Source organism: Rhyacophila brunnea, unplaced genomic scaffold (assembly GCF_057557595.1).
Source record: "Rhyacophila brunnea isolate RB1 unplaced genomic scaffold, BYU_Rbru_1.0 scaffold_22, whole genome shotgun sequence".
Taxonomy (NCBI): Eukaryota; Metazoa; Arthropoda; class Insecta; order Trichoptera; family Rhyacophilidae; genus Rhyacophila; species Rhyacophila brunnea.
This window is the reverse complement of record NW_028232882.1, coordinates 28,214,452-28,239,815: the sequence shown is the minus strand read 5'-3', so window position 1 is coordinate 28,239,815 and position 25,364 is coordinate 28,214,452. Positions and strand designations below refer to the sequence as shown.

The 25,364-nt window shown below is 33.2% G+C and overlaps 2 protein-coding genes across 2 annotated transcripts in view; both read right to left on the bottom strand.

The window, feature by feature from the left end:
• LOC147070300 (uncharacterized) overlaps positions 1-5,659 on the bottom strand; it is a 35,682-nt gene extending 30,023 nt beyond the window's left edge. Inside the window, exons 1-4 of the mRNA XM_085949944.1 lie at positions 5,537-5,659; positions 4,326-4,558; positions 2,249-2,412; positions 218-361 (exon numbers count right to left, since the gene is read on the bottom strand). Of these exons, the coding sequence (XP_085806070.1) occupies positions 218-361; positions 2,249-2,412; positions 4,326-4,537 (520 nt within the window). The 5' untranslated portion in view covers positions 4,538-4,558; positions 5,537-5,659. The remainder of the gene's footprint in view (positions 1-217; positions 362-2,248; positions 2,413-4,325; positions 4,559-5,536) is intronic.
• Positions 5,660-9,696: 4,037 nt separating this feature from the next.
• On the bottom strand, positions 9,697-24,334 carry LOC147070299 (cytochrome P450 9e2-like). Its single transcript, XM_085949386.1, has 10 exons — positions 24,203-24,334; positions 20,076-20,302; positions 18,786-18,949; positions 17,860-18,003; positions 15,945-16,147; positions 15,032-15,266; positions 13,732-13,956; positions 12,785-12,882; positions 12,217-12,385; positions 9,697-10,137 (listed from the first exon to the last, which is right to left on the bottom strand). Exons 2-10 carry the CDS (start codon positions 20,285-20,287, stop codon positions 9,959-9,961), a joined length of 1,629 nt encoding a protein of 542 aa, XP_085805512.1. The 5' UTR covers positions 20,288-20,302; positions 24,203-24,334; the 3' UTR covers positions 9,697-9,958.
• Positions 24,335-25,364: the final 1,030 nt, after the last annotated feature.

The following is a 25,364-nucleotide window of genomic DNA, read 5'->3' as shown; positions in this document are numbered from 1 at the left end:
CACAATAAAGTATTTAAATAAGTTAAACTAGTTAATTATCAATTTTGGATAATTAGAGCACCTGTATAGATAATAATATAATATGAAAGAAATAAATAACTACGTTTATAGTCAGCCATAAAAATGTAATGATTAATATAATAAATAATTTTATTATGGAAAACATAGGTAATACTATTTTGTCTGTTTAGCTGTTAGGTAATCAAGTATTACATACCTGTTGAGGATGTCTTTTTGGTTTCCTTTTTTAGATAGTCAGTTAGACGTTCTGCACATTTTTCAACGAACGGTAACATTTCTTTCATCTTGGATCCTGTGAAAGTAGGACTTAACGTGGTTCTCATGTCTCGCCATTTGTCACCTGTAACAAAAAGAATAAAGTGAATACGCTTCTTTGGAATTTTTAAATAGTAATTTTTGACTTAGACATGGAAGACATTCGTTGCAAGCAATTTAACAGTTTGCTTTGCAGTCCATGCCACCCACTTTCATTTTTAGTCGCAAATTTATCAGGTAGGTACTTACCTATCTACGTAATTAGTCTTGTTTTTATATTCGGCTGTCTTAAACAGGAACGTGTAACAAAAGATTAAACAATGACATAGGTAAACATCATCTACTGAGGAGTAGAGAATTTCTGCAAGCGGCGCAAACTTATGATACTATTCCGAGGTCCGAGTCTCGGTAGAATGAGATGTTGTGCATAGCGATACAGAAACTGAGATACTAACATACAGACCAGGATGAGTGACATGTCCAATGATCCGCTATTTATTGATGTACTCACAATCTAAATAATATCTTGAAAAGAATATTTAGGAAATAATTATTATAATTAAGTCAGCTACTCTATATTATATGGAGTTTACATTATTGGATATGGCTGACTATGTGAAACAATGGATACTGTGGAAATTATAATTGCAGTAAGTTATTTATTGAGTTTGACATTATTGGATAAAGGAATTGATAATTGCGGTCAGTTATTTAATATCGCCGATTAATTTGCCGACACGGATTGAGTTGTTTATCCCCATAGACAATAGGTATATTTACTTTTTCGTTGCATATTGGACCGAAAGCACAGAACCTCAAGTACTGTAATATTATTATAATTCGTTGATCATCTTGCACATTTTTATTACAACGTTTTTCTTAGCTCGTATTCTTATTTGTCTGGTGGTTCTTTATCCGGTACGAATCTTGCAATCGATTTTTAACTAACTTCCCGACTAGCTAGACATTTGAAACTTTTAGAATATCCCTTTACTGCATAGTGTCGCAAATTTGCGACATTTCAAACTATTTCGATATAGCCAATGCCATCTATGTAAATTATCAAATAATATCCTTTTTCGATGCCTAGAAAACTGTTTTACCATAAACATCCTACTTTACCGATTTTGTTTGGACATTTCAAGAAATAAAGCATTTCTGCATTATAGTCTCTGCATTTCTGCTTTGACAGTTGACGAATTCGTATGTACGCGAAAATCCGCATTTGTAAATAAATAAAAAAAAATATAAGTACAGAAGATTGAAATTGGTTGAATAAAAATATCTACACATCAAATAAGGTGTGTACATTAGTTTTTTATAATTGTTTTCATTTGGTTTTGTATTTTGTCATACTAAAATGTAAGATTTCCAAATAATCTAAATTCGTAAATCTGCGACACCACGCAGTAACATACAAAATTTAATGAAATTTTCGAAAAATATTTTTTTATTATTTTTCCTTCATTCACAAAGCATTTTGACACCAAGAAAAAATAAAATTTTTCAAAAAAAAAAAAATCATGCAGTAAAGGGATATATCAGAACACGATGCCAATGCATTCTTTTAATACTTTTAGCCATCTTTAAAAGGAATTGAATTCATTTTCAGTTAATTCTGTTTTGTATAAAATGTTATTTCGACACCATTATTGGTTGCTAGGGGTCTAGGGTCCAAGCAACTAAATTATTAATATATACGTGCGTTACGATGGAAATCAATATGACATTTCAGAATTATTTCTATCAAGTAAAATTTTTTTGATCGTTTAAGCTAGTCAAGTCAAGTTTATATGATTCAACAGAAAATTTAAAAACGTTGTATATAAAAAGTTCTTTTTATCTAGTAATTATTTTTTTAATTTTGTGGCAATTATTTAAAAAAAAAATACATTTAAAATTTAGTTTTATTATTTGTGGCATGATTGGTTCAGCAGTCTCTATAATTAATAATTACTTGTTGCTTTCCTACCTGTAAGATTAAATAGATTATGGAAGGAGAGTGGATCAGATTCTGGCGCTGCTAGAAAAGAGTGGTCCGTGAAGTGGTCGAATTCTTTCACATTCACTTGTTTTAGCAAATCTAAGTCTTTTATGACCAAACAGGGCTGGGAGAAATTGAAAAATCCCACATATCTAAAAAAATCAAACAATAAGTCTTAAATTAATTTTCTCTTTAGTGCATATTTTAACAACTTTACTGATCGGAGTAAGGCAGTACGATGTGGTTAAATTGCACTAAAGCAGCTTCCGTTTATATGACTTTCAATTGTTCAATTCAAGTCCAAATCTTTAATAACCAAGCAAGGTTGGGAGAAATTGAAAAATCCCACATATCTGAAAAAAATCGATTTCTACCAATGTAATAAATATATCAGGGGATGTTTGATGTTTTTATATTGCCCCCGATGTTATGTATATATATGTTCTGATGGTTTCGTCGTGTGTGTGTGACAAGTGATGGACAATATTAAGAGAAACACAAATTGGTATTTTCATGATTTATGTTATGGCAATAATGTATTGTTTACACGGCACAACGGAATAGTATATATTAATTCTAGTTTGAGTGTAAAGGTTTAAATCAGGAATAGTCAACCTTTTTATACCTACCGCTCACTTTTGTATCTCTGTAGTAGTAAAATTTTCTAACCGCCCACCGGTTACTCAGTAATGGTGATTTTTAAAGTAGGGAAGTAACTTTACTTCATAACATTTATAAAGCAGAGTTATTTAATTAATTAAATTATTAATGAGCTACCTGAGGCTGATACTGCGAAACTAATTACTGGATATCTAGTCTCAATTTTTGTGAGTAACTCAGGAAAACATACTGAACATATTTTTAAAACCCCTACCGTCTACCATGAAAGCTGGAACTCCCACTAGTGGACGGTAGGGACCAGGTTGACTAACCCTGGTTTAAATTATACTTTAGAATTTAGATATTAAAAAGAGACGCGGACGAGCGGCGCGTGTCGACTACATTTTAAGAAAGCTCAATGAAAACTGTGTCTTTTCCGTTGCGTCATTGTCTATGGTCTATAAATTACCATAGATAATAACATGTCAGTTGTAGTGTTCCTCTCCTCTACCTCTACAAAGACACCAATTATTCATAGCTCCCACGACAGGATCTTTGGTGTCCCTCTTACCTATCGCTTAGTTAGATTAAAAGTAATGTGAAGCTCTACAATAGGGGTTTCCAAATGGTGTTCGAGGTAAAATTAAGAGATTAGAGTAAACCAATGCAAGCTAACTAAGCTACTTTAAATCAACTTCTTATTAAATATTATATGAAATTTTTCAATATACTCAGAATAAAATAAAATCTGCTATCTTTCTGAATAGAAAGAATATTGTAATGTTATTGCGAGCGAGATGTGTGACGTTGAAATTTGCTGTCCCAATAATTATACTGATAGTCCAGTCGATGAGTGCTCAAACGGTGGATGTAGAGTGCATGGAATATGCCACAATTTTTGACTTCAGGACTTTGTTAGGAGTAGTTAGTAGGTAAAAATACTAAAAGTCCCCGCCCCAGGGAGGTTAGCTAAAGGCGGGAGGGGAGTCGAAAGGTCACATTTTTTGGTTTTTCGCTTATATCTTGGAAATTGTGCATGTAGAAAAAAAATATTTCAAATAAAAATCAAAGTTAATTAAATTTTCTATAAAATTGTTTCTATACATATTTGTCGAATTCCTAACTGTTTCCGAGATATACCTTATTGAAAATCCATAATTTTCAACGATAATTGGTAGCCAACGAGCAAATGGGCAAATTGAAGTCCTGAAGTCAAAAATTGTGACATATTCCATGCACTCTACAATATATTCAGATAAATGTTGTTTTCATTGAGTGGTATTACGCCACGGGTCGTGTATGAAGTTAGTTGCATTTACTAATCGCTATACACGCGGTGAGCGGTGTAATATGAGATGGAGGAAAGCAGAAAAATGAAGACGATATTAGTCTATGATTAAATACATAGATAACAACAAAATGCTATTTTAAAATAAGTATTCTTATAATAATGTATGTGTCTTACTTTTCATCTGGAAATTTGTCGTAAGTCCGTTTGAGAGTGTCATTTAAATGTTCTCTTCGAGCAATTACCTTAAATGCATTTCCAGCAAAAGGTACAGGATAAATAAATTGGATACCTGTGTTGGTAAATTGGCGCACATTTCTTTTCCCCAAAAAATATATGATGGCCAGGATTGAAACTCCCAAAATGACAAAGTCTGAAGCGGTAAACATAGTGATGATTATCAACTGAAACTAAAAGACACATATAGGTGAGGATAGTAATTCTATCATTCTGATTGTTCGATTTGGTTTGATCGAAAAGTTTTTATGCTGTTGTTTATACCCTGTTGTTATAGAACGGACTGTCTTTCATATCAACATTATTTTGTTAACAACATATCACAAGTGCATAAGAGTTATGATCTAATCCAGTGGTTCTCACGTGAAATTTAACTGTGGCCGCACATTTGACATTTGACAATCAATTTATTTAAAGACAAGTCCATTTTTATTTTATTTTGTTAACTGTCAATTCATGGTGGAACTGCATTGTATTGTTGTTTTTATTTAATAAAACGCAATTTTTTTATAGTTGAAAATGTCCCACTGAGGTGGACGAAACCGGTCCTAATATATTAATTAAAGTGGAATAAGTACTATAAAAAAATTGCGTTTTATTAAATAAAAACAACAATACAAGTCCATTTAATAAAAAACATTAGAATATTTTTTTTCCGACCATGTCCGATCCTAATAGGATCATATGGGCATCCACAGAGTAGAGGTTTGTATTAACAGATTTTGTTTTTACGAGAAATGGATGTCAGCCACTTGCTCAACCTATTAGGTCCATACCCTGACTCGCACACAAATGAAAAAAACAATATGTGTACTTGCCAGACCCAGGATTCAAACGCTTAAGCCGCGCGGCCACCGTGGGTGTGAATATTTTAGTAGGTACATATCTATTTATTTAAAAATAATGCAAATGGAAATTCCTCATTACTCATTTTTTCCAATGGCTCGCATTGATTAAAAATTTTCGCAATTGCTACATGGCAGTTGCATGGCACATGGCGCGATACCCATGAGACGCAGGTTTGATTCCTGCCGGGTGTCTTACCTTTTTCAAAAAAAAAATATTTTTTTTTCTATTGTCTATGTGTTTTCAGAATTATGTATAATTATAATAATACACTTTTATGATTCCAAAGAAATAATAGTTCTTACCTTTACAAGATTGTCAACTCAGATTTGGTTAAGTTTTAAGTTAATCTATATTTACACTTTTGTAAAGGATTTTGCCACACACGATATGACCGTACCTCACACTTGCTGATTGTCAAATTTTATTGTTATCTTCTAGGTATATAGTTCTTTAAATGCATTGTCTCCGACTGTGTTATGTCATAACTCACAGGGGTAAGCAAACGGCAAATTGCTACCAAATAATTTACATTTGTTAGTTTAGGTTACGTTAAGCCAGAATTATCATAAAGCAGGGCAGAAGCAACTGCGTATTGAGCTTGTCTAGCTCCAAACGTCCAAACCGTACTTATCGCAAATCGGAAAAAGTTGCATTTGGCGCGAACGCTACCACACACTCATACCACATACAATGTAAAGCCAAGTCCTACTTTTTATATTACTTTTAATATACGAGTATTATAAGTTATACTTAATACTGTATGTATTTATGTTTGCTGACTTCAAAAGTAAGTTACTAAAACGACGTTGGTCGTCTATATAACGAGATATCCAACATCACAACCAAAATCATGGCCCCCACATCCTGAAGCGGGCCCCAAGGCTAGGATATTTGTCAGGCCCCCCTACCTATCGCCAAGGTTAAAGGCAGTGTGACGCTCTACAGTAGCGTTTTCCAAATGGCGTTTACGGTAAAATTAAGGGTATTTAGTGTATTTTTTATACTTACATCTACTGTAATTTTGGAGTTAATTATCAGTGACACAATTAAAAATTGGGTCGCACAATCACAAATTTGAAAGTATTATCATTATTAAACTTTTTTTACTATTAGAGAAAATTTGTGATGTGTGTTTATCTCACTTATTTGGCCGACTCGCCACGACGGCCCCCCCATGAGCCCGAACCCCCAGGCTAGAGTCCTGTCAGCCCCTCCCCTTGTGGGGGCCATGACCAAAATGTCAGTGTTTTTTTTTAAATATCGTATCAACAAATATTTCGGAATTATTTTAACAAAAAAAGTGTATTTAGTACCTTTTAACAAGCCTTCTGTGTGCACAGTGTAGAGAGGAATACGAGGGAATCGAGGTAATCATTTTTACTCAGTAAAATAATAAGAATAAAAAAAAACACAAAAAATAGGTGTTTTAAAACAATGGGGAACATTTATTTTCTAATGCATTTCATTCCATTTCCATTTTTTGGGACGGTATTAACCTTAGTTGGTACGTTTAGATTTTGGTCGCTTTAATCACGGAATATCGGATTTTTATTCACATTCCTCATACCCTGACACTCCGAATTTTGATTCAAGCAATATACACCTGCCCTGCAGGTATAACCAAGGATGTTCACATACTACTTATTGAGAGCTGTCATAATGATTATTATTATTATTGTTGGTGTACGTTTGTGTTGTCCATACTGTCATGTCTTTTAGACGTGCCGCATTGGAATATTAAAGCAAACATCGAATGGCTCAGATAGTTGCACCAATTTATATGAGCCGCGGGATTTCCAGTACGAACAGGTCTTGCGAGTCGTAGAATGCCGAGAGCATTGGGGAGAAACTCTTTGATAGCTATACCCGTAACCCGGATGGTCACTATCCCGTCTTCAGGTCTTGTTGACGAGGAAGAAGAAGATTTTATCTAAATAATTTGTATTTTCTCAGTTTTTGGGGGGAGGTCCGGACCCGAAACTCCCTTCTTGCGTGCGCACCTGTTACTATTACATATTGTTTTTTTTATTTTAATTAAAGGTATTATGTAGCCACCAACTTTATAGGGGAATTTTTTCTATTTTATTTTACAAATGATGTACGTCCCTAAATTTTTTTATAGATGCCAACTTAAAGATCTTAATAATTGACAAGTATTTTTAGATCATAATATTATTTCGTACATCCTTGAAATCGCTTTCCACTTAGTGAATAATAATATTTTATCACACAGTGATAATGTACACTTTTAATCTTCACTTTATTACAGGTTTTTCGGTAGGGGAGATCGAGGTGGGTTGACACAAAGTTGAGTTGACACAACGAAGATATCATTCTCAAAAAGTATAACGGTTAAGTTAAGAGTATAGCGATATTGCAGTTTAAACTTTTTTTGATAAGTCCACCGACCTGTTGGTACATGGCAAGGCTGTGTAACAAGCGGTTGTGATGCTATAACTTCTGTGCTGCAAAATCAACCAAAAGAAAATTTTCAGCCACTTTTTTGATTAACTTTATTTATTTTTCTGTTAAGCATTAAGTAATATGAGTTTAATATTTTTGTAGCATAATTATTTCAGTTTTATAATTAAACTTTGTTTTTTCACAAACTCCTTTTTTTAGGATATAATTTCTTTTGAAATTATACATCGTTATTTTTATAACCGAGGTAAGTTGAAATACCTTGTTTCAACTCACCTTGGTTATAAATATTACATACACATTATGCGAAATATTTAGTCATTAAACATCTAAGTAGGTATTCTGGTATGCGATTTTTGGAGGAATTCAGGCGACTCATTTATGTGTTGGTATACTATCGTCGCTGTAGGATTGGTTTGTCGAATAAACCAAATGTCAAATGTTCAAGAGACGAAATACAAATTTCATTATCCTATATTTAAATACATGGAGGCATTTAAATTGTTGTTTTTACAGCATATGAATGCTGTATTCATTAAAATGTAAAGAAAATGAAAATGATTTTTTCAGTTCTTCAGTTCAGCTTCAGTACTGCTTTTATATGCAAGTAAATGATGAAATATGCTGTCCAAAAAGCACATTTTCATAGTCTTAGTGGTGAAACTGAGCAAGTTATGACCAAATGTAAAAATTGTGTTAATCCACCTCGGTCTCCCCTACTGGCTAAGAAAAAAAAAATGAAAAATAACGCCAAGTGTAGGAATGTTTGCTATATGATATACCTACACAAATAAAATAAAATCTTTTGTTTGCAGAAAATTATGACTTGTAATAAATAGTTGAAAAGAATCCAGGAATTCACGAAAATTTTAAATCAAGTATACAGAGAATCGTTTAGGAGTAGGTATGTTAAATAATATATTGTCTTCTGTATTGTGATGATAACTGATAAGATAAGCCAAAGTGAACAAGCAATAAGCCTTTGTAATAATGCAATTATTAGCCTTTTCTATGGCTCACAATTAATATTACTATGGCACTATCGCAGTATCGGGCAGCCCGCAGATTTTTAACGACACACGTTGAATGTAGAGCGAAGCTCTTACTACAATCGCTGTAATACCGATACTTTGTAGCTTAGTTTTTTTTATATTTATTCAAACAGATGTCACTGTGTGTTTAATATTTTAGATTATGAAAATCAATCGACGTTGCTAGTAATTTGAGTTTAAAGGACGAGATAACTCGCAAAATTTGTATGTGCGGCCTGTTGGTCAAGGCCCCATTGAGCAAGTCTACTCCCTCAAGGCATAGAACCGACTAAGGCCGGCATATCAAAAGAAAAGTATGAATACCTGTACAGGTATTGTTATCAGTTATGACTTTAACACGTTTCCGTTATTTTCATTAGTCCAAATTAAAACGTAAGGCATTTTATATACAAGCAGTTATCATCGGCTATCTCCAATAGTTGGTAAATTCGTAATACGGCCAAAATTTAGGTTGGTAAACATGTCGGTCAAATTCGGGTATGGTCGTGCTGGCGGATAAGACCAAACCCAATAATTTTGGATTGACAAGTCAGACAAGTCAGACATATCAACATAACCTACAATTTTATTAGTCATGCCATTGCGATTGCAGCACAAAGTGTAATGGCAATAAAACAAATACTATGTAATCTACAAGCAACGCATGACATCTTAGCTTTATAAAAAAGTTATTCCAATTACCCCAATCTCTCCCAGATCTTGAATCTATGTAAACTCTTAGTCTTTAAATTAATTAGATTTTTTAAAATTACGTTAAAGAGGATGTTTTTTGAATTTTGCCATTTTACACAGAAGCGGCCGTTTATATTAGTTAAATTATCGATCAACTGATCAACATTATTCTGTGCGTTGGCTAAATGAAAAAAAAACCCTTACCTGCCGCCATTAACCTAAGGTTGCCTTCTCCAGCATCTGGTACAGGTAAATACCTGTATAATATGTCCAAAACAGGATAGAGGATGTAAAAGGGGCTGTTATAAAAAAATGTTGTTTATAATCGCTATATTTTTCTTATTTCAAAATATATTATGAAAAAAACACTATCGTAGTTTGGTTTATTTAATATCAATGAGTTTCCTAGGATTAACAGTAACAACATTGATTACCTACATAATCATAATAAGATGCCAAATTAAAAAAAAAAAAAATTAAATCCTAGGATGTTATGGAATAATATTATTTTTCTTTCTTGTATGAAAATTGAATATCATTTAACTGTCGATAATTTACTCAACAGGCTATTCCTAATATTTACAACACTGTGGTATTTCTTGGTTTGATACCAATCCAGAAACCGTTTTTTGCTGTCAGTGTGAAAATGTGGCTCATGATTTTGATCGGAGATTCAGTTCTTGGAGTCATGACCAAATCGAACTGGTGGAGAAGATGGAAGGCCAGCAACTTTATTTCCATGAGAGCGAAGCGGTTTCCTAAAATTAAAAATGGGTATAATATAATAATTTCACTTGTTGATCAAATTGTCAATAAAAATCGGATGTTAGTGACTTTCATCTTATGCCTTGATAGTGGAAAATTATTCACTAGGAAGCCAACTATCTGTGACGCTGGATGCAGCATTGAAGACATGGCAGAAAAAAATGGATACATTCACCAAAGGCAGGCACACGTATTTTTTTTTTCCAAATATCAAATAATAGCGAATGGAGATAACAGCTTTCACATAATAATACTTACCAGTCAATAATTTATTATCGCCTAGACATGGTGGCTTTGCTGGCAGGCTCTTTGAGCTTGGTCATGTTATCAGTTCAACATGTCCGTGTAGCTGAGATATACCGGATACAAATCACATCCTCTGGGAATGTCCTAAAATGTGTAAATTGCAACGCAACGCACATGATCGAGAGAGGTGGATTTATCTTGGAGAGGCCTTCATCCAGCAGTGGATAGTTTCAGGCTGATGATAACATTCTCAGAGGAAGAGCTTGACAGCTAATCCACCGTGCCCAGTCAAGAATACGCTTGTTATCGGCATATCTTAAAGTATTATGTCCTCCACGCTATATATTTGCGGTGGATAAAACACCAGACTGCGACAAATACAGAGGAAATACTTTCCCTGACTGTTCAATGTAAAACATTTCCTGTGGAGCCGTTCTACGCAGCCTCAATAGTGAGTATTTCCTTCAGCTGAGGCATAGTCTAAAATTATCGTGACTAGGCGATGCGCGGATTGTGCAAATGACGCGAGCCGAACGAAATATATTTTTTCATAAAAATTCAACATGCGTCCTTTTAATGTTATGTTTATTATTATATTCGTAATAATAATAGTATATTCATTGACATGTTTTCATTTTCAAGTACATGCGGAACGTTTTTTAGTCATCTTTACATGATTTAAGAATATATTCCTCCGACGCCATCACAAAACAAATTGACGTGCTCGCAACTCGACTGTCAGTCTCCGATTAGCGACGACTGCGAAATTTCGTTCCACCTACTGTTGAAAATTATTTGCCGTTTCACTTATGTATGCTCTTAAATAATCCGTTAAGCTCACATTTTTGGTGGGTAGTATATGGAGGAACTCTAATGGATTTTTTAAAACACCGATTTATTTAACTGGTGCAGGATTGCAGGGGAAGAGGGAAGGGTAAAAACGAATGCTCTAAATCTAAAAACCCATAATTGTGATTATAAAAATAATTACAAGATAAAAAGAACTTTTTATATATCACGTTTTTAAATTTTCTGTTAAATCATATAAACTTGACAATTCTACGTATTAATATTTTTTTTATTGTACTTGATAGAAATACTGAATAAATATTATAGAATACAGAAATGTCATTTTGACATTTCATATTGATGTCCATAGTGACGCACGTATATATTAATAATTTAGTTGCTAGGATCCACTTAGCAACCAATAATAGTGAGTAGTAAATATTACTTTTAACGATTTTTTTCCGAAACATACATAATAGAATTAACTGAAAATGAATTCAATTCTGCTTAAAGATGGCCAAAAGTATTAAAAGAATGCATTGTCGTCGTGTTCAGATATATTCTAAAAGTTTCAAATGTCCAGCTTCTTCCACTTCAAGATTTGTACTGGATAAATAACCACCGGACAAACAAGAATACGAGCTCAGAAAAACGCGGTAATAAAATAGGCGTAAATGAAATTTTTAATGTATTTATTATTTAATAGAAAAATAATGTATTTTTAATGTTTTCTCACACAGGACAAATTCTATATGCATTAGTGTTGAACACCATCATCATATATTATTATAATGTGAACACGCCGTGTTCACATCAGTGCTTGGAATAGACAATTTTACGAACCAGAGCGCTCAATAATTTTCCGAAAATCTTGGACAAACAAGAAAAAATTTGTACCGGACAAACAAGAATACGAGCTAATAAAATCGTGGTAATAACAGGATGTCAATAGTATGACTACTGCATTGCACTGGTTACTGTGCTATGGCGGGTGATGTAATTGAAATTATTGTGATGGAAATGACCAAAATACTGACCTATGCAAGCCCGTGGTCCAACACCGAAGGGCAAAAACGAGAATGGTAGTATTGAACTTTTGTTCTCATCAGAAAATCTCTCAGGATCGAATTTCTCTGGATTCGGCCAATACTTTGGATCTCTGTGTATGGGAAATATCGGAGTCTGGATAATATCACCTTTTTGAATCTGAAAAAATAAACAAACATCCTGAGAATAGCTACTAATACTTATTTAGGAACATTACACGTATACTATGATGTTTTGAGGTTCGTTTAGTTATTTTTTGATAGATGGTGTATTTGACACATAGCAGATGAATAAATAAAATTCAGTTGGGCTGTACCCCAATACACTATATTTTTAAGTAGGGTTTTAAATATGTGAATGTCATACGAAGATGAACCAAACATTATAGAGCGTCAGTACATAAACCGAGAACAGTTGTCAGAACGAAGCAATGACGTATTATTGAAATCCCACATTCTCCACACTAGATCGGTTGCCTGTTACTCCACATCCGTTAGGTATCTATTTCAGTTATCATAAATTCTGTGTTCCCTGGTATTAGACAACTCAACTACTTACGGTATGACCAGGATGGTCTGGATTTGATGGTGGTAATCTGAATGTCTTCGTACATTGTCGGTCCACTACACCGACTGGCGGCCAAAGACGAAGAGTTTCTAAAAGATGGAAATTCGTTATTTTAATTAGCATATACAATAAATAACCCTGTGTAAATTGATTTTTTTTATGTGTAATCAATTTTTAAGTAAAATACGTTGTTATTAATTAAATTAATACTATTAACAAAAACACAGTACCCACGTTGGCCGCGCGGCTTAAGCGTCGGTCTATATTCGTGGGGTCCATGTTCGAATGCTAGGTCTGGCAACTACACAACATATTGTTTTTCAATTCGCGTATGAGTCAGAGTATGGACCTAATAGGTTGAGCAAGTGGTTGACATCCATTTCTCGTAAAAACAAAATCTGTTAATACTAACCTCCACTGTGTGAATGCCTATATGAACTTATTAGGATCGGTCGTCGGCGGAAAAAAATAAAAATGAACAAAATCCTTTCTACACCCATTAGAGAACTTATCAAATTACTTTTAAATGATAGAAATAATTATAAATATAAATAGGCAATAATCAACTCAAACTATTCAATGAATTAAATTTATCTTTGAATCTAAAAAATATTATGGTTTTCCAATTGAATCCAGCAGATACAGGTTCAAGTCCCGTCAGGTGTCGTATTTTTTTCTACAAAATGATTTTTTTAGTATATATAATGTGCATGAGATGTTTTCAAATGATATATGTTCAATTTGATTAGCCCAATATTATTGTGCTTGGTGATATAGATTTATATTGCTGTAACACCAGGTGAATATTGGAGAATCTATATGCTGATGAGATAAGATACAAATGAGAGATAGAAGAAGATGCATTAATTATGACGGATTGGATAATCTACGATTGATTTTTAACATGGGTACAAAGAAGAAAGTCGAAGATAACATACCAGAACAAACCATATCCAGATATTTGAGTTTATGAAGATCGTTGTAAGTAGCCATGGCTCCATTGTTCTCCAGGACATATTCATCTATTTCAGCTTGCAACAGGTCATGGGCCTCTTTGTTTATGCACAGTTCGTAAAACATGAAACTGAGCATTGTGGATACTGTGTCAAATCCCGCAAAAAGGAATATCACTACTTGGGCTGCTATTTCGTCGTCTGTCCAATCTGGAAAATTAATATGATTTTATGGTAACATGTAGCACGATAGCACGGACGCAAGTCATACACTAACGATTTTAATAATTATTGTACAGTGTCATCTCCCGTCAAGTGCGCGAGCGAGAAGATGCATTTTCCTTCTTCGCTCAGTATGCTGGTTGCTGGGCATCGTCTGTTATTTGGGACTTGGGAGTGAAAATAAACACCTCGGAATGGTCGAAAACGGTGATTTTTATTTTGGTTATTACATTTATATACAATTGTGCGGAGCGCGAAATGTATGCTGTTTACAATTCCAATCTTTAGAAGCATCTGTCGCCAAATTTTTGTGCTTTAAGCCTCAATTACATTGAGTTTCTTTACGAGCTGTTTATTGGCGAATTTAAAAGCGGGCGATTCAGCTACTGCGATTTGATGATTACACACAAAACTTTCCATTCCCTGAGAAGCCACAAGCCAGCGACTATTTTGACGGAACGTAGTTCGTTTTTTTACCGGGAGGTTGGTACTGCGCTCTACTGCGCAGACGCAGTAGGCCCACACGCCGGCGTGTAGCGTGTAAAGTTGACTGGCTTTCAAGTTTTCTCGGTAGAGTGTTTACAACCTGCTTATTAGCTTATTCGATGATTACACTGGGTGACTTTACAGGCAGATTGTAAATTCGCCAATAAACAGCTCGTAAAGAAGCTCAATGTAATTGAGGCTTTAGACATCGATGTCAGCGAGAAGCGTTACCCCCTTCCACTGCAATCAATCTCACACACAAAAGCGGTGTAGGTACAAATGCAAAGTTGTTAGTATTTTTTAATGACTTACGGATAAACAGCGTTGCAGGATATTTTTTTGCTCGTAATCGACCATTACTAAAGTCAGCTCGAAAATGGTTCTGGCCTCTTTAGACCCCCAGAGGAGACATCCTCAAATGGAAACAGTTCAGGGGTATAACATTAACCACGCGCTTTCTATTACCATTTGTGGGTGAGACAGCTTGCAATAACTCATAGTTGAATAGAAGAAATTTAGTGGTTATAATAGACAAACAAAATAGAAGGTTAAGTATCTATAATGAAAGTATATTTACTTCGTTTAGCTGTCTTTTTCTCAGTCTTTTCTGCATGAACTCTTGCAAAACCAACATTTTCGCTGATAGCTGTTGGCTCTTTCTCCTCGTGCAAGGATCCCTTGAGCGCCTGCATAAGAAGGTAGATCATGTCTCTTCGAATCGTCCCTGACTCTTCCCTGGACTTCATAATATTAGTCACCGTTGACCTGAAGAAGTTGGTTACCGTATTCCCCAACAGGCTAACTTTGAAGAACTAATAAAAACGAAATAAAAAAGTATTAACAATATCTGATGTTTGGTTTAAACTATTGAAACATATAAGGCAGTTGTGTGACTGTTTAATATAAAAACTCACGCATGTTTGAATCGTATCCGGAATTTTTTACGTAAACAGTTCACCACAGGATACTTATTCGTGCGCCGCAGTACGTGAAATATGAGTTCGTGTAATATTTAATCAAATGACGAGTTTTTCGTTGAGCATTTCACCGTGGAGTATATGTGTACGTATGTTACAACATGTGGCAAATTTTATGAGATGTCTTTACTAGGTTAAGTTAGGTTAGATTAAGTTAGGTTAGGTTAGGTTAGGGTTAATCTAATTGGAACAGTACTATTTGCAAACTGTCGCCGCATTTTGTAAGATACGTACTAATGTATTCCAAGGTGAAATGTTCAACAAAGAACTCGTCATTTGATAAAATGTTATACGAACAAATGTTTCACGTACTGCGGCGCACGAATAAGTGTCCGACGATGAACTGCATACGTACATCTTACATGTAAGCGTTTGAATAAGGAATAGTGCATAATATAAAAAGGACAGAATAACTAAATTATTTCATTCATATTTATAATAATATAATACATAGGTATACTACGTAGGCGCAAAACAATAAATTTACTATCTATTTATTAATGCAAGTCTTACGTTCATAAGACCAGGAAACATAAAGAAACCAGCCAACTTTGCTATATCCGTTCCATTAAATTGTGTAAGTTCTTCTGACATCTTGTAAAAAGTATTATTTGGTTTGTTTAATGAATCCGATTCAATTCCGAAGGCACACGAGGCGATGACATCATTCGAGTATTTGGTCAAGAAGCCTTTTAATTCTATTTCTTGATAACCTCCTGAAATACGGATTGTTATAAGATAATATTAGATGGCATAAATTAATCAATAAGTAAGATAATTAATAACTGACAAAATTCCCACAGTAAAAGTAATAGGTTATAAATTGTTAAATAATATTGCAAGGAATATTTTTGTATCAATATATAAGAGTTACCTTTAGAATAAGTACTGAATAGACTAAGTTAAGATTTACTGGGTAAATTTTAGAACTAACTAAATTTACACAATAATATTATATTAACGATGTATTGTTACATTATTGCACAAGGAATGTTTTTAAATCAATAAATAACGAATCCATTTAGAAATTATTATCGATTATGAATTGTAACGTTCACAACATAAAATCAAAATTTTATGATGTTTCACTTGAACACAATATGTGTATAGGGGATCTAAATATTCTCACGATGACCTTTGTCCATGGCAACATCACAAGTAACAATGGATCTCTGTTCAGTGTTCAACCTATATTGCACGTGTAGGGATGGCAATACCGGTATTTTAAAACCGGTATTCTAGTATTTATCAATACCGAAATACAGGTTTTAAATATCCAAAATACTGGAATTTACGGTATTAAGAGGGGACATGCTCAGCGTAGGTCAAAATGGAGCTTTTGTTCTATTTTCAAAGCATGATCCTGGACATACCTTAAACGTTGTAGATAATCTATTTATATAATTTTGAAGCCGTATTATCCTTTATATTTATTTTAAACATTTGATGACTGCATAAAGTATTTTTATTACATAAAATAGTATTCTTTTAAACCTCTCACTCTAATGTTTTAGAATATAGTCATATTTCAGTACATAAATGTGCAGTGGTGTTAAGATTTTTTACGTTTATTAATTTTTAAACGCATTTATAAAACCATCAGTATAATTCATATCGACATTATTATAGTGAAATATTTACGATAAAAAATTATATTGATAATCTCTGTGCTCCCAAATTTGACAAGAATTGGGCATTTTATTATTCAAAAAATGGGCAAGATTAACACATTTGAAGATAATTCTAAAGATACTAATTATAAGTTATGTCTTTGACCATTCAAGTGTGATAAACAACCTACGAATAATGATTGCTTTTTTGCGGTATTGACATTTTCATTCGGTATTGCAATCCCTATGCACGTGTAATCAATGTAAAGATGACTTTTGTACCGGAATCTATAGTTATATTATAAGTTATTTTAAATGTGTGATTAACGATTGTCAATTAATTAATTCCAATAAAGTATTTTAATGAGATTAACTCGTAAATTATTAAATTTGGATAGTTATAGCAGCCTGGATAAAGCCGCGTTGACACGGTCCAAGTACGATCCAAGTACACTTGGACCGATTGCCATCAAAGTGCACTAGTATGAGACATCTTCATACTAATTATTCCTATCCAAGCTACTTGGACCGCATCCTACTCATCCAAGTAAACTTGGATAGGAATAATTAGTATGAAGCTGTCACTTGGATGGCACTCGATCCAAGTGTACTTGGATCGTACTTGGACCGTGTCAACGCGGCTTAAACAGTGATAAAATATAATAATAATATAACATAATTTAATAATATTTTATCGTAAAATTAATAACTACGTTTACACTAGACATTTTAAAGTAGGTATTAGCCATGAAAATAGCGACTTCTTTTATTATGGGAAAAATAGGTAAGCTGCTGTTAGGTATTCAAGTATTATATACCTGTTGAGGATGTATTCTTGGTTTCTTTTTTTAGATATTCGGTTAGACGTTCTGCACATTTTTCAACGAAAGGTAACATTTCTTTCATCTTGGATCCAGTGAAAGCAGGACTTAACGTGGTTCTCATATCTCGCCATTTGTCACCTGTGACACAAATAATAAAGTGAATACATAGGCTTCTTTGGAGTTTTTTTTTAATAGTAATTCTTGACTTAGAGATGGTAGATATAAGTTGCAAGCGATTTAGCAGTTTATTGAGAGTCCATGCAGTCACCTTTTATTGTTAGTCGTAAATCTTGTACCTACCTACCTACGTAATTAGTTTTTTTTTTAAATTTTCGGCTATCTTAAACAGGAAAGTGTAACAAAAGTTAAAACGATAATATGTACACATCATCTACTGAAGCACACTCTGCAACCGCAGCGGTGTTTTAGGTATCTACGTATAGATCTGAGGCGCTGAGAGGTGTGGAGACACTGTTATGAAAATGCTGTCTATGCGATAAACCGGTTTCGTCCTCCTCAAAGGGACATTATCAACTCAATGATGGATAATGGCCCTCGGAGGAGGGCGAAACCGGTCAAAAATTTAATTAAAAAAGTGGAATAAGTGCTATAAAGTTGTCTTTTATTTAATTAAACAAATAATTAATCAAATAATACAATGCAGTTCCACCATGAATTGACAGGTAACACTATAAAATAAATTACTTTTTCATTGCCTATTGGACCGAAACTACAGAACTTGAAGTACAGTAATATTAATCTAATTCTAATTTGAAATATTTTACACTTTAAATTATTTAAATATTATGGCAATTATTCTGTAAAAAAGAAAATAAAAATAAGTGATATTTAGTTTTATTATAAGTAGCAGGATTGGTACATTAGTCTCTGTAATAAATAATTAGTTATTGCTTTCCTACCTGTGAGATTAAATAGATTATAGAAGAAGAGTGGATCGGCTTCTTGAGCTGCTAGAAAAGAATGATCCGTGAAGTGGTCAAATTCTTTCACATTCACTTGTTTTAGTAAGTCCAAATCTTTAATAACCACGCAAGGTTGGGAGAAATTGAAAAATCCTACATATCTGAAAAAATCGGTTTGTACCAATTAATAACGACATCAACTCGTGCCCCCCACGACAGAATCTTTGGTGTCCCTCTTACCTATAGCTAAGGTTAAAAACTGTGATGCTCTACAATAGCGTTTTCCAAATGGTGTTCGAGGTAAATCGACTGGCCACGCCGGACCCCCTCTGAACACAGGCGCCCAAGCTAGATCCCCGTCATGGGTCATTTGGGGGTGAAGGAGTTAGTCGATGAATGAATAAACATGAAGTTCATTGATTGGATCGAGGAGCGAGAATTTATTGCTGCGCAAATGGTATACCGGTAGTATAAAAATAAATAACGCTGGAGAGATGTTAGCGGCCCGGGGCTCGGTGGCTCGGGGCTCGGTCTGTGCGGTGTGATAATGAGATTGCATATGATATTCCATCAATTATTATGACACGCTATTTGTATAAATGTATAGTCGACAAATTAAGCAAGCCATTATTGATGTAGGTTAATATTGGCAATATGCTGATCGATGCACCGTTGCAAATTCGCGGCGTTTTGTTAACCAGACTTTGTTGTTTGACCCTCATCAAAGTATGTCACACTTGCTTAATGGTACTGACCGTAGCTGAGGTGATGTGACTGTAACTCGCTGATCAGTGCATTGACGAAATTGCGCTGATATGGCCAGGAGTTGTTGACCGCCACAATTATATGAATATTAATGGTATTATATTAGGTAATTATTTTCATTAATATTTTTTATACAAGTTGGTACGTCACATTATAATAAGCGGTTAGAGTAAACCAATGCAAGCTAACTAAACTACTCTAAATCAACCTCCTATTAAATAATATTATATGGATTTTTTCAATATGCTGAGAACAAAATAAAATCCGCTAACTTTCTGAATAGAACGTATGTAATGTTATTGTGAACGAGATGTGTGACGTTGAAATTTGCTGTCCTAATTGTACTGACGTTCAGATAAAAATGTTGTTTTCATAGATTGGCATTACGCCACTTGGGTCGTGTATGAAGTTAGTTGCATTTACCAATCGCTATTACAAGCGGTGAGCCATATGAGAGGGAGGGAAGAGAGAAAAATGGAATACCATTTCAAAATAAGTATTATTATAAAATAAGTATCTTACTTTTCATCTGGAAATTTGTCATAGGTCCTTTTGAGAGTGTCATTTAAATGTTCTCCTCCAACAATTACCTTAAATGCATTTCCAACAAACGGTACAGGGTTAATATATTTGATTCCTGTGTTGATAAAGTGGCCCATATTTTTTTTCCCCAAAAAATATATTATGACCAGGACTGAAACTCCCAAAATGACAAAGTCTGAAGCGGTAAACATCGTGATGATTGTCAACTGAAACAAAAAGAAATACATCAATGATTCAATCAGTAAAGACAGTTGTATCATAATGATGGTTCGATTTGGTTTCATGGAAAAGTTTTTTGAAAATAAGGATGTTGAAGAACTACATTTATGCCAAATTTCAGTTCCTTACTTTGTGGGTCCACCATGCATACAAACTCAACTAGAATACCGGTGCAGAACTTACTAGTCTTAACATATTTTACAATAATTATTGTTAAACTAATTTAATAAATATTATTGGAAATATTTTAAAAAAATCGGTCTGTGTACTTATGTACGCGCGTTAGAAGTTATACTTCTTTAGCGTAACAAAACAAAAACAAAACTTGTGATAAACTAGATTCTTTGACTAGTTCTTAATTTTCTTGTTAAATTACACACTCAAGAAAAAGGACCGCTTATTGGAACGCCGTTGGTTTATTTCTATTATACACTTTAACTTATATTACTAAATTATATAATGGTTTCTCGTTGTTTTTATTTTTAAAGTACCAACTGTCACTCTGACGTTTAATCGTTTGTTTACGTAAGAAATTGCAAATGGCCGACAATAATAAATTCGCTGTCTAGGCAACGGAACAATTCTAAACTATAATATTATACTGAATAATCGTCACGATTACAGTATCATACTGTGGCGTAAAGGTAGGTTCGAATCCAATCGAGTGCGTTTTTTTCGTGTGAAAAAATAAATTATGTGTTACATGTCACACGCCAAAAATACACTCTGATCTGATTTCCCAAACGCTAAAAGAAGTATAACTTCAAAAATATTTTATCTAGATACTTTAGCTTGATTATTATAAAAAAAATCTTGATTTTTTTGGCAATCGCCCATTTTATGGATATGTTTGGGTTTTTATAATCATTTACTCGCGTGTTTGAAATACTTAAATAAAAATTGGTATTCCAAATGTAATCCAATCATAATTGATAAAAGATTATAAAGATAATTCTCAAGTAGACAGGTGAGTATCGTATGCGGTAAGGTGACTTTGACCAATTACGTTCATTACAGGTACAAGACTAGTCTCTTAATGTTTGAGATAATTACTTTAAGGTGATTCGCTCGATTTTGTAGTGTTTTAAAAATAAGTATATTTTCAAGCGAGATTAAAATTTGATAATACATAATATCGAATGTTATAAGGTATAGAAAGGACTTTGTTCAGTCAAAATATAAAATCGATATAAATCTGACATTATTGAGGTTATTAAAAAAACAATAAATATGATAATTAAGTATTTTTTCCCACTTCACTTCCTTCGAAATATAAACTAAATATAAATAATAATTGCGCATTTGCAACTTACATCCTTTGGCCACAACATATATTTATTTATTATAATTATTATAATGTTATAATCCAATAAAATCTATTTTAAAAAAACTGAGGGTTAAATCCGTTTCTCTTTCTACAGTTATATTTGTGGGTTGCATGTATGGTGGATGAAGAAGTCGAGATTTGGTGGTTGCTCCGATGGATGGAGGAGCGAGTTTTATTTGCAGCGTAAATAGTCGGTACAAGAGTATGTTACAGTAGTTTATGTTACAACACTTATGATACTGTTCCGAGGTCCGAGTCTCGGTAGTATGAGATGTTGTGCGGAGTGATACAGAGACTTGGAGACTAACAAACCGGGAACTTATATTAGAGTGACATGTCCAATGAATTATGGATCCGCTATTTATTGACGTACTCACAATCAAAATAATATTGTGAAAAGAATATTTAGGAAATGATTATAATAATTAAGTCAGCTACTCTGTATGGAGTTTACTTCATTGAATATGGCTTAATATGTGACAAAACGGATATTGCGGAAATTATAATTGCAGTAAGCTATTTACCGAGTTTGCCATAATTGGACACTACGGGGATTGGATATTAAGGAATTTATAATTGTGGTCAGTTATTTAATATCGTCGATCAATATGCTGACAAGGATTGAGTTGTTTATCCCCGAATAGTATTTTTATTTTATTTTTTCAATATTATTATTTTACAATTTTTTTACCACTTAAAATGGATCGAACCTCAGTTTATGAGAGTCATCTGGCCGCAGAATACGGAGCATACCATTTACAAAATTTACTGATAATTTCCATTTAAAATGTTTTTATAAATTAATACTATGTAATCTAAAAATGTTGCTTTAGCTACTCCCATTCGGAAAGCGAATTCTTATTACAAATCAACATCTTGCTAAATATCCGTTCGCTTTAATCATGTTTAAAAGATACGTGTTTTCGCCAAGACAGTTTTAGATAGTTATCAAGGGCCTTATTCAGAAATTATTATTGTAATCTCTTTTGATTACGCAATCATCGTAATCAAAACAGATTCAATTGTTAATGAACAATAAAAAATACTTACTAAATGATATATATTATATAATATTAATTAATTATTAATTATTAGATTATATGAATATTCTGAGATCACAAAGTTTATCCAAATAATATATTTTTAGATTTATAGATAAAACAAAATAAATATAATTCTTGTCTTATCAATAATAATATTATGAATTATAACACACTAAGTTGATAACTTTAATTTTATAATGATTATTTTAAAATGATCCAACGATAAAGGTAATTACATTGTTTAAATCAGTGTTTCCCAATTAGGCTATTCAGGGTGACGTTAGTAGCTTCCCAAGCAATCGGGGGGCGGTGGAAGCAAAAACAAAGTAGAAGACAATTTTTAACAACTGTTCGTACCTACATGTCTCATGTAACATACAGTTAAATTCGTATTACTATATTTTCCAAATAAACAACACAAACATGTACCCTCCAAACCAAACTGTCCCGCACCACACCCGGTCTTAATCGAGCGTATCACGATGACCTTCGTTTGGATGTGAAGTATTTATTTTCGCCTGGTAATGCTTCAGAAGTAGATGTACAAGACTGAGGTCGCCGCGCTCGCAAGTGAGCTTTGACTGAGTTTACTGAGTTGACTTTAATGCAAAGTGCCGTCGGAGAAAAATACACGGAGAACTAAAAGAATTTAAATATATAACAGAGACAAACAATACGGAATCAAAAAAATATGTGAAGAAGTCTTCACGGCCGCAGTATGACGCCGCAATTTTTTTAAATGCAGGAAAATTGACCTTTGTGGTGACCAGGTCGGACAGCTCGTTGGGTCCAACAGCTGGTAGGACCGGACCGACTTGAACATCTCTTCTCTCTCGGAAGTTTATGATTCGACCAAGGGCAGGCAAACATATTTGTTTTTTTCGAAATGTTCAATGGTGATCGGAGATAACCAAATTGACTCCTGACAGTCCTGACCACTATAATACCTGTCAGTTTTTGACAATTTTATCTAAAGTTATGTATGATTTAATTGCATAATTTTAGATAGTTTATAGGTAGACGACTATTATCTTTTATGTCTCGGAGTTCGCAGAATTTAATTGAATTTTAAAAACTAACCTATGCCATCTGTAAATTGTAGTCTTATTTCAATTAAAACAAATACCTACGTATGAATAATAAAGTTTAATGTACACTATTTATGTCGGATCTTAACAGCCTATCTCCACCCGTCGCTACTGCTGTCTAGTTAGTAGCTAAATGGATTGTTATTATCTCTATTTGACATATATTTTTATTATAATTGAAGTATATCCACTACTTTTAAATATTTTAGACTGTCGCGTAAGACAATGATATAACTATTAATAGGTATATTATAAACAGTGATTTACTTAGGTAAATATGATAAGTTTTATTTAATTCTTTTGTGAACCTTTTCATATCACTTATTTAAGTATGCTGCTTAAATAAAAGCATGTGATTTTATATACGATGAGTAGTTTTAGTTATGAGTAAAGTAGACCTAAAAATACATATTATGCGTTTTCACTTACCCCCTTAATAATATTTATCCAGTTACACCTTTTCCCACTATATTATATTTATATAGGTACTATGTACAATTAAAAGTTAATTTCACGTATTTATTGACACGACTGTGTCGACAGTGTGTATGTAATAAAGATGACAAATAAAATTAAACCTTGATAAAATGTTATAAATATTTATGTTCGATATCTAATAATAAGTAATCTGAGCTATGTAGATACTTAATTGACTATATCACAGGTTCTTAAACATTTTTGTACCAGCGACCCCATTTTAATAATTTATATATCTGGGGGCGGACGTGCTCAGCGTGGGTCAAAATGGAGCTTTTTTTCTATTTTCAAAGCATGATCCTGGACATACATTAAACGTTGTAGATAATCTATTTATATAATTTTGAAGCCTAATTATCCGTTATATTTATTTTAAACATTTGATGACTGCATAAAGTATTTTTATTACATAAAATAGTATTCTTTTAAGCCTCTCGCTCTAATGTTTTAGAATAGTCATATTTCAGTACATAAATGTGCAGTGGTGTTAAGATTTTTTACATTTATTATTTTTTAAACGCATTTATAAAACCATCAGTATAATTTATATTGACATTATTATAGTGAAATATTTACGGTAAAAATTATATTGATAATCTCTGTGATCCCAAATTTGACAAGAATTAGGCATTTTATTATTCAAAAAATGGGCAAGATTAACACATTTGAAGATATTTCTAAAGATACTAATTATAAGCTATGTCTTTGACCATTCAAGTGTGATAAACATTCTACGAATAATGATTGCTTTATAATAATTATTGACCTAAGAATAAGGTAGTGTTTTTTGAAATACGCCATTTCTTTTGGCATTCCCCAGTGGTTAAGCTACAACATACGGCCGTAGCCATAAATTAAAAAACTATAATTGAAGTAGGGAGTAAAATGATGTTAACGCGCGTGTTTGAACATGTACCTAACCGAAAATATTTGTTTTTTAAACGGTTTGGGAGCACAGAAAAATAATATATTATATCTACATCAAAACATCACAAATTAAACAGAATAAAGCCGATTGTCTTTACCACAATGGCAGTACCACATGTCAATATTCTTATACCTACGTATTCTCCCTGTCTCACTTTCTCTCTCATACGCTTAGTGTTTACGTATT